At 45.2% G+C, this 17,374-nt stretch overlaps 1 protein-coding gene across 1 annotated transcript in view; it reads left to right on the top strand.

Moving 5' to 3' along the window:
* The window catches only part of KIAA1549L (KIAA1549 like), a 258,248-nt gene that overhangs the window by 182,589 nt on the left and 58,285 nt on the right, over positions 1–17,374 (top strand). Inside the window, exons 12-13 of the mRNA XM_088017490.1 lie at positions 5,125–5,315; positions 12,037–12,164. Of these exons, the coding sequence (XP_087873616.1) occupies positions 5,125–5,315; positions 12,037–12,164 (319 nt within the window). The remainder of the gene's footprint in view (positions 1–5,124; positions 5,316–12,036; positions 12,165–17,374) is intronic.

The following is a 17,374-nucleotide window of genomic DNA, read 5'->3' as shown; positions in this document are numbered from 1 at the left end:
CCAAAATCACATAACTGGCAGCAGGGGAACGACTCTGGCCCAGATCTGTGTGTTTGGGCTCTCTCCACATTATACACCTTCATGAACCCTGAGATTTGGCAGGTAGACTCCTCTTCCAGCATGGAACTTCTGAGCTTTGTCCAGCTGTGCAGGAATGAAATAGAGAAAGGAATTCCATTCTGTTGGAATGAATGTCTTGGAGGTGGTCCTTGCCAGGAGTCATGCATACCTAGTCCTTTCTGGATGGTCACACCTCGCTTCAGCAAAAGAAATCAAATGGATTTTATTGTTTATTAAACTAATTCACCTGTTGCAAAGCTGCAGTTTGATCAGACGCTCTGTCTATGAAAGAGCCAAACTCCAAAGAAGGTTGTTCTGTTTCTGTCAACCCAAAGGCACCTGCTTTCCAGAAGTAGCGCAGTGTTGGTAGTGGTCCAAGTAGTGAGACATGAAACTGTTCCAAGAAGGGGTATTTCATTCCCATCTTAGCTTAGTTACAATCTGAGCCTTTCAGACATAACAGTAATTACCAGAATCTAATTGCAGCCGAGTCCGGGGATGCAAAACCTGCCACATGGAGGTTGTAAATGCCAACTTTGTGTTTTGGATTAAGCCAAAATTTTATTAATTTGCCAAGGTGAGGTGGGCAGCCCACGATTTCAGCACACCTTCTGGCTTGAAAGCTGTTTGAAGCTGGAAGAGATTCATGTTTGTGGGTTTTCATGGCCCCTTTTATGTTCCTACCTGGGGCATCATGCTTGAAGAGATACCTGGCCGATGTTGACAATCAAGCCAATTCATGTTCCAAGAGAAGACTGGCTTCACTTGTGTGTGGTGGTGCTGGTTGTTTTCTCCCTCAGTGAGGCTGGGCTGCGCACTTTGATTTGCAAAGCCCTTTCATCACCGGAAGCCAGCGGGTAGAACTGCCTCTTTCTTACTGCAGTCCTGCTCCTGCAACCCAGGGACGCTGTAGTGTTCGAGATGACAGAGCCGCCGGCATCACTTCTCACCACCCATGTCTGTGAGCAGAATTCATTTAATGCCAAGGGACAAGGCGGAATTAAAAAGTTAGTCTTCAGGACCAATCCATAGAGCGAGAGGATGGTCTCCTAGTCTCCAGGGACATCACTGCGTCTTTAGAATGCATGCTGCAGTGTCCAACGACATTCCTGGGGAATCCCTGCTGAGACTGAGACAGGCTAAGAGGAGGTGAGTGCGCACGCGCGCCTGTCCTGCGAGCTGAGGCCAGGGCATGCACGCCCCCACCCTTCTGCAGAGACAAAATACCATAGACGGAACCCTGTTAACCATGGTGGTCAGCTGGGCTTCTGCAGGTAGAATGTTTAGAAAATGATAAATGCCAGAGGGCCAGGCATCAGGGCTTTTGTGACCTTCTTTCTTCCTGGTTCATTTCTCTTTACTCTTTGTTCATTGGATTCACAGCCTTTGCCCAGTGGTTCCCTTCATATAATTGATGAGAACATGGCTCCCTGGAACAGGCAGCCTTACGGGAAAGTAGTTAGGGCCACATCCAGATGCAGGATGGAGCTTGGAGGGCCTGCAATGGTTGGCATGACCATCTGCTCGGGACAGGTCAGTCACCCCCTAAAGATGCCCGGCTGTTTCCTCTCTTTCACATACTATCTGTATGACCCGTACTTAACCTCTTTGTGCCTCAGTTTTCCCATCTGTGAAATGGGGATGATAACAGTATTTATTTATTTATTTATTTATTTATTTATAGGTTGTTGTGAAGATTAAGTAAGCTCTGAAAGTTACTTTGAGCTGTGCCTGGCACATAAATATTACATACAAATTGGCCTTTATTTTTTCTTTTTTTTAAATTTAAAATCAATTAACATAGTGTATTATTGATCTTAGAAGTTGAGTTCATTGATTCATCAGTTGCATGTAACACCCAGTGCTCATTCCATCAAGTGCCCTCCTTAATGCCCATCACCCAGTTACCCCACCCCCCCACCTACCTCCCCTCCAGCAACCCTTAGTTTATTTCCTATGATTAAGAGTCTCTTATGGTTTGTCTCCCTTTCTGATTTCATCTTATTTTATTTTTCCTTCCGTTCCCCTTGTTCATCTGTTTTGTTTCTTAAATTCCACATATGAGTGAAATCATATAATATTTCTCTGATAGACTTATTTCACTTAGCATAATACCCTCTAGTTCTATCCACACTGTTGCAAATGTCAAGATTCCAATTTTTTTATGGCTGAGTAATATTCCATTGTGTATATATACCACATCTTCTTTATCCATTCATCTGTTGGTTGGCCTTTATTATTATACATGCTTTTTTTCCTAAAAGGTCTGGATAACTTGTCTACCTTTTGAAATTGTTGGGGATTATTTTGATCTGATAATTTTACAAAACTCATTGAAGCAACTATAGATACTTCATGATGTCTCAATGGTGTCAGGGGTCACTCACTAATGTGTGTCCAAGGACAATTAATGAATTGCAGGTGATTTTCAGATTGAAGGTTGAAAGACAACTACCTATCAGTCAGAAGAGTAAGGGACTAGTCTTGAGTCTTTCACCACTTAGATGTGTGATCTTAGGCAAGTCACTGAACCTTTCTGAGCTTTTGTGTTCTTACCTGTGAAATGAAGACTGTGATGTTTGCCTTGCTTCCCCCGGGGGGTGGTTGTGAGCATGAAATGAGGTGTCTGTGTTTTGCAGGCTGTAAGTACTGAACATATGCAAGAACTCTTATTATTAACCTAATAACAGTGGCCACCCTTGAACTTGTCATTCCTTAATGTCATGATGATGCTCACTCATCGTCAACCCAGTCGCCTGAAGTATCTAGCAGATAACTTCAATCCAGTGTAAAGAGTGAAGGGACAAATCCAGAGAGAGTGGGGGCAAGAGGGAAAAGGCCAGAGCCAGCTTGTTGTCCTCACTAGGTTCTTGGGAAGTCTTAGCTGCCATTGGAGACTCTCAATTCTTCACTGACAGGCCAGGACTCTCAGCATGGAAGCCAGGCCAAGTACGGTAGCAGATGCTTAACCAAGATGGGAGGCCGCAGAAGGAGAGGAGAGGCCATGGGAAGAATCTGCGTGAGCCTGGGCAAGTGGCTAAACCTCTCCAGACCTCAGTTTCTTTATCTTTAAAGTGGGGAATCATAATAATAATACCCACCTCCTTGAACTACAGTGGGGCTGAAGTGTCAAATTGATGTCATGCATTCGGCACTGTACCAATAGTATCAAATGCTCCTTGAGGGCAGGGGACCAGCTATTATTCATCTTCATATCTCCAGCACCAGGCACAGTCCCTGGCACAAGCCAGTGCCCAACACCTATAGTCAGCACTATGCTAAATAGGATCATGGGGGCATGGGGATATTACGGAAAAGGGGCCAACAGGAGCTGTGGCTAAACAGGTGGGTCCCGCCAGGCTGTGAAGGGCCTCAGTGCCTTGCTGGAGAGTTTTGAGTGCTATGAAACATTTTTAACGGGGGAGTGACATGACCTGAGTGGTTTTCAGGGAGATAGCTTCGGAAGCTTGTCAAGGGTGCGCCTCGGAAGGACCTGAATGGAAGCAACAAGACCAAGCCAGGAGACAATAAAACAGTGGACCTGGGGAGAAAAGGTCAGCTTCTGGAAACATTTCTATTGAATCCACTTGGTGACTGTCGGTTGGAGGAGCAGGCCATCCAGTAGTCTAGGAACAAGACCAGGTGGTTCAAAGGCTCATTCTGTTTCATGCGGCCCCACAGGAGGGAAAGAAACAAACAGACATACACTATTTCAGAAGCACATTGCCGGATCCTGGCACAGAATGCCCCTGGTCACCATCTGGATCAGAGAGTGTGTCTCAGCGAAGAGGGAGGGCTGAGTGCACTTCCCACGGTGAGTTTCCCTGGGAACTGGAGGCACTGTCCATGGCAGAACTACAGACAGCTTGACATAAGGAAGCTTTGCTGGATTTAGCAAAGCTCCATCCTGTCCTGAGATGCAGTAGGAAGATTTGACGGGTTGGGCCATAGCCCTAGACCATTCCATCTAGCTGGATGCTCCCTGCTACATTTCTTAGCAAAATCCACCGCTGAAGGGGACCTGAACCCGACATGGTAGAGGTTGAGTTTCATCCCGATTTTCTTGAAGAGAATCACTGATTTCTATTTCACCTGGCCCGTGATTTAATAGGGAGTTGAACAATATTAACTAGTATCGACTGAGCACTTACTATGTGCCAGGCACTGGAACCCAGGCAGTCTGTTTCAGAGCTGGTGCTCTCTGCCACCCCACTGTCCTGCCTTAAATCACTGTTGTGCTGCTCTGGGGCAGAAAGCCGAATAGAGACACTCCCAGGAATTGTTTAAACATGCCTCTTGGTTTTTTATTGCCTGGCTAATAGATGTCTGTTGGGCTTTGCTCACAGCTGCCCTGTTCACTTGGGATTTCAGACATTGTGCAATAAAAGGCTTGCTAATTACCCAGTGATGAATCGTAGGAGAGCCATAGGTCTGGATTTGAGTGATTCCATAAATCCCATTTTATTATTAATGATTGTACTGCCTCACGCATGGAAGCACGTTTCTTTCCCTGTTTTCGGAGCTGCAGTTCCCCTTTCATACTCAGGGGTGGTATAGGTAAAGCAGATCTGATTGTCTTCATTTCTCAGATGAGAAAATTGAGGTTCAGAATTCAAGCAACTTGGCAAAGTCACACACCTCTTATTGCACATAAAGCCGTGAAAAGTGGGGTTCAGGGATGACAGGACATTCTGAGGCAGGAGATGATACAGGACCTATTTCACATATCAATTAAGAGTCTCTAATTAGCAGTATCTAGTGACTTAAAATTGGTGGTTTAAAATTCTTGAAAGAAATTTGTTCTCACACACATATTTGCATCTTGTTTATACAATTCATTTTTCCAAGTAAGTCTTGTCTAGGGAGATTCCGTAGCTGGGTGGAATGAGCACGGATTCTGATTTTGCAGACCGGAATTATGGGGGAGATTTGAGTTCACTCGTGTTCATCAGAAAGCTAAGTGTGGTCCTGTCACATGCACTCTCCTGCCCATCTTCTCTTAAAGCCATCATTCGAGTCACACTCTGTCAGAAGTCTGACCACAAATCCATTTCCTTTTTGTAGCCTGTGCAAGGCTTTGATTATGCCAAGCAGCACCTGGGCCAGCAAGGGGCGGATGAGGAGGTCGTCCCTGTGACTCAGGAAACAGTGGTCCTCCCACTCCCTGTTAGAGATGTTCCTGCCTCTCAGGAAAGAGACATCACCCAGGATGGAAGCACTATCAAGACGGCCAAGTCCACCGAAACCAGAAAGAGGTAGGCATGGGGCCAACTTCTGCCTCTCTGTCCCAGCAAGGGGAATAATTGATGGGGAGAGCAGCTGAAGCCTTAAAGTTAATACCACTTTTTTCTTTAAAAATTCCCCTCCATGCTCATTTTGAATATTTGAGGAGGACTAAGAGAGATGACAAGAATCATAATACTTGCTTCTCATGAGCCACGCTTTGTAAGGTTTTATATCACCGATCAGCCACAACAGCAGAGATTTAGCTTTCCTACGTATTACTGCAAATTTGGCACTGGTGTCACACTTGTAGTTTTGAACTTATCTTATAAGCAGTGCCTTTAATTCAGTAGAGTTGGATTTTATCTGGCCGATTTCCAAGAGTTCATGGTTTGAGTTCAAAAACCATTTTGAGGGGCTCCTGGGTGGCTCAGTCATTAAGCGTCTGCCTTCGGCTCAGGTCATGGTCCTAGGGTCCTAGGATCGAGCCCCACATTGGGCTCCCTGCTCTGCAGGGAGTCTGCTTCTCCCTCTGCCTGCCGCTCCCCCTGCTTGTGTTTCCTGTCCCACTGTCTCTCTCTGTCAAACAAATAAATAAAATCTTTAAAAAAAAAAAAAAACATTTTGGGAGGGGGCACCTGGGTGGCTTAGTTGGTTAAGCATATGACTCTTGGTTTCAGCTCAGGTCATGATCTTGGGGTCATGGGATTGGGGTTGTGGGATTGGGCCCTGTGTTGGGCTCCACACTCGGTGGGGAGTCTGCTTGAGATTCTCTCTCTCCCTCTGCCCCTCCCCCCTCTAAAATAAATAAATAAATCTTAAAAAAAATTTTAGGAGTTTTTACCATGAACAAAGCACTTTGACATGCATTGGAAAGGCTACAGAAAGGAATACGATTGAGACCTGACCCCAAGGATCTCATGATGGAGGGACAGAGAGATAAATACCTGGAAACCAAGCATGATGTGTGAGTGCTCATAGGGGGGTCTAAATTAAGTGCTGTGGAAAAGAGAGGAGAAAGAGCTTAATTCTGATGAGGGAAAGGGCTTGCTAATGGTGGAGGAGCTTAGGTTTTAGCTGGGCCTCAAAGGGTGAATGGAGTGTCAATAGTTGGGGAGAGATAAAGGCGTCCAGTCCAAAGAAGCTGGGAGAAAAGAGGGACCAGCACATGTTCATGCACTGGTGAATGTCCCTAGGGTTTATAGTTCACAGTGGTTGGGGTGCAGTGAAGGATGAAACCAGATGGATGAAAATTGTGGAGGGGCTCAACTGCCAGGCTAGGGAGTTTGACGTGTATTCTCTGGGCAGTGGGAAGCCGCTGAAAGTTCTTCTGCAAGACAGTGACATTCAGCCTGTATTTTAGAAAGACTACTCCAGTGGCAATGTGGATGATAGATGGGAGAGGTTAGGCTAGAGGCCAGGAAACTCGTTGTAAGGACTTTACAATAGTCTTATAAAGAGGTAATGAGCTCTATGGTAAGCCCTGTTGGCTGGCCAAACCAACTCCCATTGCCAAGTTCCTTCGCTCCTTTGCCTGAGACCACAGTGGAAGCTGGGAGAACTATATCACCCCTGCTTCCTTCCTTTTCTCCCTCCCTTCACCTAACGTATTTGTTGGGTGTTATTCACCAGGCACTGGGGATACCACAGTGAACGAGACACAGTTCCTACTCCTGTGGTGCTTACAATCTGGTGGGGAGAGCTAGGCAATAAACAAATAGAGAAATAGATATGCAGTAAGTCGGGTGGTGATGGGTATGAAGAAGAAAACCAAAGCATGGTAAGAGGATAGAGCAATGGAAGGGGACAGGGGCATGATGCCATTTTTAGCTATGAAGTCAGGAAAGGACTTTCTGATAAAGTGACACTTGAGAAAGACCTGAATGAAATGCTATATAAACCTCAAGGCTATCTTGGACAAGAATGTTCCAAGCAGATGGGACAGTATGTGCAAAGCCCAGAGGAAGAAATCTCTTCACATACTCGAAGAAGAGCAAGAAGGCCAAGGAGGCCGATGTGAACTAGGGAGGAAGCGGTGGCAGATGGGTCAGAGAAGTTGACAGAAGTGGAGCATGTCAGGCTCTATAGACCAAAGTCAGGACTTGGGATTTTATTGAGTAAAGATCAGAAGTCATTGGAGGGTTTTGAGAAGAACAGTGACATACTGTGACTTGCAGTTGTAAAGGCTCATGCTGGCTGCTCTGTGGAACACAGATGGTAGAGAGGCAGAGTGGAAGCAGAGAGACAGTCAGGAGGCTATTACAGTAGTCCAGGTGAGACATGGTGGTGTGCGCCAAGGCATGGTACTGTGAGAAGTGATGGGATTGTAGACATGTTTTGAGGGAAGAGCTGACAAGGCTTGCTTTGCTGATAGACTGTTGTGAGGAATGGAAATAGAGAGGGACACATTTGCCACTGGTTGTGTTGGAGAGGACCAGAAGAGAAGAAATCGGTAGGGGACGATCATGAGTTTGGATGTGGGCATGTTACGTTTGAGGTTCCTCTTAGACACGCAAGTTGAAGTGTTCAGAATTCAACTAGCTGTATGAGTGTGCGGTTCAGAGGAGAGGTACAGAGTAGAAATATAAATGGAGGAGTTGTCAGCATTTGGCTATTTAAAGCTAAGACACTGAATGAGGTCACCCAGGAGAGGATAGAGAAGAGACCCAAGGCCTGACCCCTGGAGCATTGCAATGATTAGAGGTCCAGATGATGAAGAAGAATCAGCATTGGAGACCAAAAAGTATCAGGAAAAAGAGGCATGAAGAGGACAAAGCAAGAATGGAATCCAAGAAGCCAAGAGAAGGGAGTAATTTGAGGGGGATGGAAGGATTGTCTGTGTCAAATACACAAATTTTGCACTGGATTCCTGCAACTGTGTTTTTCCCTCCAGGAGTTCTCGGTACCTCAGAAAGAGGTACAGAGAAAGAGAAGGTTGGATTCCAGCTTGAGTAGGAAAGAAGGTTGAGGAGATACGGATTAGTTATCTATTGCTCCACCACAAACTCCTCCAAAGCTTAGCAGCTTAAAACAACTACCATTTCTTCAGCTCATGATTTTTGGTGGGTTGGCAGTTTGGGCTGAGCTCAGGTAGGTGGTGGTTCTGGGCTGAGCTAGGCTTGGCTGATCTCAGCTGGGCTCACTCATGCATCTGTAGTCAGGTAGTCGGCTAGCTGGGCTGGCTTGTTGGTGATAGCCTTGTCTGGGGTGGCCCGGTACCTGGGGCCCCCTGCCAAAGGGTCTCTCATCCTCTAGCAGGCTAGCTCTGGCTTTCTCACAGGGTGGTTACAGGGTGCCAAGGGCAGCAAGAAAACAAGCCCCCAAGTGCAGGCACTTATCAAATCTTTGCTTGTGTCATGTTTGCTACTGTTCTGTTGGCCAAAGCAAGACACATGGTCTAGTCCAGAGTCATTGTGGGAGGAGGCCATCAAAGCTTGGTTACGGGGAGGTGGGAATAAATTGGAATCACAACCGCAGTGGTCTGCCCCAGCATGGAGAGTTGAAACGTACAGAGAAGCAACAGACGAATTATCTGAATTGACTGGCAAATAGAATTACCTACAGTAATTATTCTCATTATGAGCTTTGCCAGATACAATAAAGGCATGGTAACAACTTATGTATCGCCTATTGGAGGACACTGAAAAGAAAAAATAGGATTACTAAAATTAGGATATTAACACAGCATCGATGGGAAGGATAAAAATTCTTTTCCACCCATTCTAGATGAGTGATTTTAAATTGTATAAAGATTTATTTAAAAAAAATTTTTTTTAGAACAAGCATTTCTTCTTGAATTAGCAAGGAGTCTACTCTTGGTAATCAAGTTCAATTACTTACCCTCAGAATTTTATTGAGAAATAACAGCTTATGAAACAAATATAGGTAAAGAAAGCAATGTCTGTACAGCTGAATGATTTCTATGTTTGCTTCATAATATTACTGTAAAAATAGAATTTTACTAAGGGCTGGCTGTGTCATTGCCAAAGCTATGCGAGAAACCTCACCTCTGTTCAAGTTCAGCTGACCACAGGAGTCTCTGATCATTTGGGAAGATATTAAGATGCCAAAACCAACAGCAAACTCATCGTGCATTTATTTGTCTGGCTTTCCCATCTTGTCACATCAGTTCCCTTGTTCCTGCTGGTTGAGGACACATGACCTCCCAGAATGGGTCTGTTTGGTGATCCAAAAAGTTTTGCAAGTGAAAAACAATAGAAACCAGTGATTGGATGGTCATGAAGATATATCAATTTTTAAATCTGTTTTTAAAACCGCTTGAAAACTGAACTCTGAGGATTCAGCTATTTGTAGACAGACAGGTGTTGCAGGTCCTGTTCTTCTAGCCAAGGCTTTTGGTGATACTATTTTGTTGGTCTGTGACTGGGGTTAATGGGTAAGGATAGAGAATCAACCTCATAGGGACAGCCGTTCAATTCAGTGATTGGCCATAACTGCTCAGCAGCCCCTTCATCCAGGCTCCGTGTACACCCATATCCCCAGAAAGAAGCCTACGGAGTTCAATAGCCTAAAACTACAGCCTCACAGGTGGCCATTTCTTGCTTTCAACAGCATCTTTGTCACTGTCATGTGAGTGGACACACACACATACAAATCTTACTCTGTTTTTGACCAGATGTTTGAGTTGATGGCCCCATGTAAACAGAAGACTATAAGCTGATGAAAGGGTAAAGCAGAAGTGGAGTTTCTCTCCAGAAATGTGCTCATTCATACCTTTCCCTGGAGTGAGAGGAACAACCAGAGAATTGTTTCAGGATCAAATGAAGGAAAGAATATGCAAATGCTACAAATACCATTAACTATTTTATGAACATAAAATAGGTTACAAGAAACCTTTCCCGTTCCTTCCTCTCTGGACCCCAGTGAGAGTCTTGTTGGACCCCAATAAAGCCAGTTGGGAGAGTAGGGGCCATTAACTGAGAGGTTCTGAAAATAATCCAAGGGCTTATGTCTTCTCTGTGGATGTGTCTGTGTACAGCCAGCACTTAGTGATCAGATAGCTGTGGGGTAAACAATATATATTTAATGAATTAATACCTTATCCATATTTTCCCAAGCTGCATTATTTGTATGGTGAAAGAGATCTGGGGCCAAGTAAACTAGGAGATGCTGGATTAAACAAAAGGAGAGGAGTCTCTTTAGGACAGGACTGATCAGGGCCTTTGATATGTTAATGTGCATGAGGAATATCCAAAGAAGAAAGGCAAGAAATAAGACTTCCCCCCCCCCCCCGCACAAAAAAAGAAACAAGACTTCCCAAACTTATACTTGTCTGAGGTACTTTGGCCAGGAACATCTCATTTGGCTCTGTCGTTCTATGGAACCCTCGGGGCAGATGTTGCATCATCCCGTGTATGTGAGTGGGCCCTTTCACTGGTCATGCTTTGGGGTGCTAAAGTTCCCAGAGCATGGAGAGAGAGAGAAGGGAGGGGAGAGAAGAGGAGCATCCACTTTAGAAACTGCTTACTTACTGGTCGAGGGTTACATGTTATTACAATCAATTTTCCATTGTAGGGGCTGGATGCCTTTAGGTTCTGAATTTGGACAATTGACAGTAGAAGAATAAGAGGTTTGATGAGGCCTCTGGATATCTGCCTCCTGACTTGTCTCCACAGAAGGGAAGGCAGTTGGTCTTTATGATGATCAGAGGCCCGAGGAAGCAAGAACCTCAGCAGGGGCTCTAAGAGCTCATTTCCCAGAGAGTCCCAGAAAACCAGAATCGGCCCCAATGGAAGGGGAGAAGGCCCTGTGGCTTTCCCTGTGTACAGGCCTGCCTCACCTGAGACGTTTTAGGAGGCAATAAAGGAGAGGTGCTCTGGCATGGAGGGAGAGCCCCTGCCTGCAGGGGGATCCCTGGTTTCCAGGACAGATCTGCCATTTCCTAACTCAGCCCTGGACAAAACCCTCCACCTCCTTGAGCATCACATTCTTCACTTGAGAAACAAGGGTGACGATCACCAAACCAGTGGATTGTCCTGATGATTCCCTAAGAGTTGTGAAAGCATTCACGTAGTCCTTGGCACCTGGTTGGTGCTTCTGATGGGGAGCTCTTAGAGAATACGGGTGGTATCTTCGGATCTCTGTATACCAGGATACCTGGCGCAGTGCCCGGCACAGAGCTGGTGCACATAAAGTATCTCCTGAAGGAACAAATAGCTCAAATTGGTAGTTTCAAATGTAAATGGTTGCCAGTTCGCACAGTTAAAGAGCGCACGTGTGCGCACACATCAGTGTGGGAAGCAGAATGACAAACTCAGTGGTGGGGTGACTTCAGCTTTAGTGGTCAGGGTCTGTTCTGTAAAGAGAATCGCCAAAGAGAACGTTATGTCTTATGCATGTCCCTGCAGATGCCACGTGAATCAAACACTCTGCAACACTATTCAGAGTGCTGTGTTTTAAAAAGAGGGCATGCTTACAAACACCATCACCACCATTTCCATAGTCACTGGGGGTAATGGAACAGAGATGGGACCTGAGGGCCGCGCTCACTGAACTCTGCAGAGCTAAGCACTCCCCATAAACGACATACTTCACGATGGCCAGCTGCCTAACCCATGCGGTAGTGTGGGGCTAGTTTTGTTTTGTTTTCTTTTCTTTTCCTGTATCATTTCTTCTTTATGGATAAAACCAGAATGAAAGGCGACAGACATAAACGGTGCAAATAAAATAACCTTGAGAGGAGGCTGCTGGAGTCAGAACTTACCATCTTCCTGTTGCTATGGTTACTTCCAGCAGGTCGCCCAGCGAGAATGGCTCTGTCATCAGCAACGAATCAGGGAAGCCCAGCTCAGGGAGGCACTCGCCCCAGAATGTCATGGCACAGCAGAAAGTGACAAAGGAGGAGGCACGGAAGAGAAATGGTGAGAAGCCTTCTTTGCCAACACCAGCCCCGAGCCCCTCCCACACACAGTTGCGCACACACATGGGGGCCCACACTCACACGCACCGTAGGTTCTCCTCTCTGGTATGCCCCAGAAAAGTCAGGAGTCTGCCACCTGCCTCTTGGGATATTGCCTGTCCCCCTTCTCTGAATTATCCTGTCTCATGCCCTCTGCTCCCTGATCTGATGGAATTGCCTAGTGCTTTGGAAAAGCCCTATGCCGAACGCACCGATGTTTGCTTTGTGATTTTTCTAGTTCTTGGCTGAATCGACAGGATTCCTAGCACCGGGTCCATGACGGGGGCAGGTCTCTGAAAGGCTGCTTGTCTTGGAGATTCCCCCCATTTTCTTGCCCTGACTCCCTTGATAAGTTTCAGGGGTTCAGTCTCTGCCAGGGAGTTATTACCAATCCACCTCTCCCGGGAAAGACAACATGGTGACAAATCTGTCATCATAAAAATCAGCCCGTGCTTCCGCCCTTATTCTCTAGGGAAACATAACTGGTTGGATTCTCTGTCACACAGATCTTTTCCCTCACTCTAAAGGATAGGTGTTGGGATTTATTCATAAGTCATTGGAGCTGTGGCACCATCTGTATGTGGCATCCATCAGACATGGTTGCATGTCCCCTCCTCTGGTTCCACCTTTGTTCTGACCGTCGTTCCACGTGCTCCTTCCATGTGTGGTGCCGGCTGGCTGGAGCCCAGGTTCAAGTACCCCGGGCTGCCACTCAGATCCGAAGAAAGTCCTTTCAGATTTCAATGGGTTGTTAGGTGAAATCCTACAGAAATGCCAGGTGAAAAGCCGACTAATCTGGCAATCAGGTTAGCTCTGCTTCCCTTTTAAGGAATGTGATGGAATAGGATTCAGGGACCCTCTCTTGGAGCTAGTGCCAGAATATTCCTTTGTGGGGCGCCTGGGTGGCTCAGTCATTGGGCGTCTGCCTTCGGCTCCAGTCATGATCCCAGGGTCCTGGGATCGAGCCCCGCATCGGGCTCCCTGCTCGGCGGGGGGGCCTGCTTCTCCTTCTGCCTGTCACTCCCCCTGCTTGTGTTCCCTTTCTCATTGTGTCTCTCTCTGTCAGGTAAATAGATAAAATCTTTAAAAAAAAAGAATAGTCCTGTTTCCAAATGTCACTGATTTCTTTCTTCTGACCCCAAAAAAGAAAGAAAAGGAATAATGACACAATGGATTTGTCTTCTGCAGGGCAAATCTGTTCCTCATTCCCATTCCCGGCCATTATGTAAAGCACTGGTTTAAATTGTCCTCTACCGATTTGATTCCCGAATTTCTTCTTCTCCTGAATTCCCCATGCCCTGTAACAGAGACTGTGCTTTTTACACCCGAATCAGGGTATGGCATGTGGGGTTTTCTTGGAATCTCTACCCCACTCGGGACTACCAGAAATCCTACCTATCAGCTCTCTGCCAAGCCAGCTCACAGAAGGCTTCCTAGAAATATATGAAGTCAAGTCAAAGTCTGTCCTCCCGCACGTGCCCCATCACGCACCCCAGTCCTCAGATGACCTTGAATAATTTAGCCTGTGTCTTTCTCAGACCTTCTCACTATGCATATGACAACACACACACACATCGGTTTTGTTGTATTGCTTTGTTTTTTCATAAAATGAATCCATGTAACCTACTGTTCTGTGCCTTTTTCTTGCTTAGAAATATACAATGCACAGACTCCTCTGTCAGCAAATCACATTTACGAGATGATGCCTTTCCCTGTCCCTTGCATTTAACCCATAGAAGAGGAGGGAGCAGGGCATGTTTCCGACCCCATCACTCCCCACCCTGGCTGGTGAGACACTGACCTGCCCAAAATGTTCCTGCCGACCTTCTGTTCTTGTTTTTCCACAGCTCTGCCCGCCTCCTTATTGTTTAGGTCACTTTGATTATTTAAATATTAGGCTCAGAAATAACAGGAGCCAGGTGCATGAATAAAATCCAATTACAGTACTAGGGTAAGGTTTTAATGTGTTTGTTCTATTAAAAAGCCATCCTTTCTCCAGGTTTATCGTGCTTCGTTGCATTTTATTTCTGCCAGAGGTAAACCCAGTGAGTTTCCAGGGGTGGTGGCCTCTCTTTCACTGCAGTTTCCCATTCAGTGAGGTTCAGCTTGAAATGATGGGACCAGTTCATTCACTATAAAATCCAGCAGACGCTGGAGCACATCAGAATTCTAGGCTGGACCTTCGATGGAGCCTCCACTTGTACTTTTTATCATGGGCTTCACTTCACCATATCATATCCACAATGTCAGAGCTCATCAAAATATCAATAGTGTATTTTATTGGATTGGAAGATGAACTAAAGGAAGGAGAGAGGGAGGGAGGGAGGGAAGAAAGGAAGGAAGGAAGGAAGGAAGGAAGGAAGGAAGGAAGAGAAATAGATTGCTGATTTATGGAAGTTAAATAAGACACAACGAGGTTGAGGCTGGTGACGTTGATGATGATGATGATGATGATGTATGGTGTGTGGGACACTTCCACAGTTTCACTGTGGCCCTTACCTTTAGCATTCTCCCACACTTTTCCCTTTAGGGACTAACTATGCATCAAGTATTCCCATGAACCTGCTGGACTCCCTCACTTTCATATATCAACATTTAATGTAATGTCTTTTTACATAAGTCTTTGAGGGATGGGGGGCAGGATAGCTAATTATTTTTCTCTTAAACCTGGCGGGATTATTGTGCAAATCTGAATCTTTTTCGAGAATAAGGATGGAAAAGAACTATAGTTCATACAGTTTCCAGGGTATCCCATTACAGTTATGCTCTCTCCTTACCCTGTCCACAGGGTGGGAATTGAGGGTGTCACAACCCAGAATCAATAAAAACGCCGAGTACCATCTCTTCACCCTCTGAACCGTCTAGTGATAGCATAACTAACTTCTACGTGTTCACCTGTTTTGTAGGTACTAACAACTAACAACAATCTCCTTTTCTAAGTCAGGAAATTTTTGTCATTCCTTCATTCCTTCATTTATTCAATAAATCCTTACTAAAAGCCAACTACACGTGAGACATCATTCAAGGCAATAAGCATCAGCCTTTTAAAAGGTGGGCCAGAAAGGAGCTTCTATTCCAAGACCTGGGGTGGGGACAGGTTAAATCAATACAAACCAGCAGTGATAAGTGTCATGAAGAAAATATAACCAGGTTATGGGCAGGCTATTTTAGATTGGTGGACAAGGAAAGGCTTTTTCAAGGTGCAGTTGAAAACTAAGAAGGAACTAGGCATGCAAAGATCTAGGGAGAAAGACTTTGCATTCTGAGCAGAGGGATTATACCTAATGCAAAATCCCAGAGGTGAGAACAAGCCAGATGTGTTCAAAAAGGCTGTTGTAGCTGGAACAGAATGGATAAGGGAAATGAGCTCAGCCAGGTGGTCAGGGCCAGATTGTAAAGACTCTGGGTTTTATTCTAAGAGAGATGAAGGCTTCAGAGGGTTCTGATAATGGGGGGGACTGTGATCTGCTTACCTTTCAAAGAGATAGACATCCTGGCTGCTGTGAGTATGTATCTTAGGTAGGAAGACAAGAGTGTGTTAGGTACTTACTGCTGTGTAACAAATTGCCCCAACACCTGGCAACCAAAAATAACAATCTATGTTTATTATCTCATGTCATATTTGTGGGTCAGGAATTCAGAGTGGCTTAGTTGGGTGGTTCTGGCGCAGGAGGTCACAGTCAGGATGTTGACCTGGGCTGTGGTCATCTAAAGACTCAACTGGGCCTGCAGACTCCACTTACAAGATGGCTTGCTCACATACTTGTTGGCAGGAGTCTCAGTATCTTGCCATGTGGACCTCTCCATAGGGCTGCCTGGGTGTCCTCATAACGTGGCAGCTGACTTTCCCTGGAGTAAGTGATCCAGGAGAGAGCAAGGTGGAAGCTACAGGGTTTTTTTAATGACCTAGCCTTGTCATTTCTGTGATTTCCTATTGGTTACACAGCTCAGTCCTATTCATTGTGGCTATGAATATCAGGAGGCAATGGCTGCCATAGATGATTTTCAGAGCAGTTGTCCAGGTGGGAGATAATGGTGCTCAGGCAAGAATTGCCCAGCAAAGCTCTACTCCAAAAAGATGTGTGAGTAGAGATTTTCTTCTGTCGTTGGCTGTTTGGTGTCCTGCTATTTGCAAATAAGTTCACAGAACCAAAAAAATACTCCAACTATAGCCCATTATTAGACTCCGAGGTGTTTTAGCCACATTGTACAATAATGATTTACTCAGCTTACTTTGGCAAATCTGTGATTATGATAAGTGACAATATGATACAAACTATGTGTTTTTCAATAATTTAAAGAACATCCCAATGTCTTGAGCAAGCAGTAGGAAAGATGAATACAATTCTATTACATTCATATTTTACAGAACACCTGTTTTGCTCCTAACTTGCCTACTGGTCTAGTTGTTTGAACAGGCTTAATTTATCTCTTGCTCAGCTGTGCTCAATAAACTGTCATTCTTAGAGCTACCTAATGGGAATGTGCTTTAAGCACAAGTCAATCAGCAAGATCCCACTGGCTCTCAACTTCTTCTGCCAGCTTAGTTATGGATACACAAGGCAGAGTGGTGTCTTTCAGCAATGAGAGCAGAATTATCTGTCAGAGGGGAGAATTAATTTAACAGAGTGTAGGCAGAACTCCTCTATTTAATTAGGGAAGTTATCGATAGTGTTAAATTCATTTCTCTGGTGGTTATTTCTTAGCTTTCTTTTGTTTTGACCAATGAAAAATCCCAAACCCAAATCACTGGAAAAGCAGCCTTGAGAAGGAAAAAAACATAGAGTGTCAGCAGCAATTGCTAAGGCCAGTTGACCAGGGAAGACTCATCGCTTAACCTCGTGCAAAAATGGGTGGTTTGGTGCCAGAGATTGGACTGAATGCCGTTATTCTGTTGATGGTCACATTTTAAGAACAGTTGCCAGTTTTGGCCAATTGTACTTTTTTCATCTCTGACTCAGAGAGAAAAAATTTACCTTTTTTTCCCCCAAAAACATTTTGTCATGGTTTTGAAACAATGGTTTTTGCTGTTTAAATTCAAACCTCACAGACCTGTACCTCTGAAACAAATAATACATTATAGGTTAAAAAAAAAAAGAAGATGGGGCGCCTGGGTGGCTCAGTCATTAAGCGTCTGCCTTCGGCTCAGGTCATGATCCCAGGGTCCTGGGA

The sequence above is a fragment of the Eumetopias jubatus genome, unplaced genomic scaffold, assembly GCF_037043125.1.
Source record: "Eumetopias jubatus isolate StellerSeaLion01/CBP00866 unplaced genomic scaffold, mEumJub1_p1.0 scaffold_13, whole genome shotgun sequence".
Lineage (NCBI taxonomy): Eukaryota > Metazoa > Chordata > Mammalia > Carnivora > Otariidae > Eumetopias > Eumetopias jubatus.
This window is presented reverse-complemented; position numbering and strand designations above follow the sequence as displayed.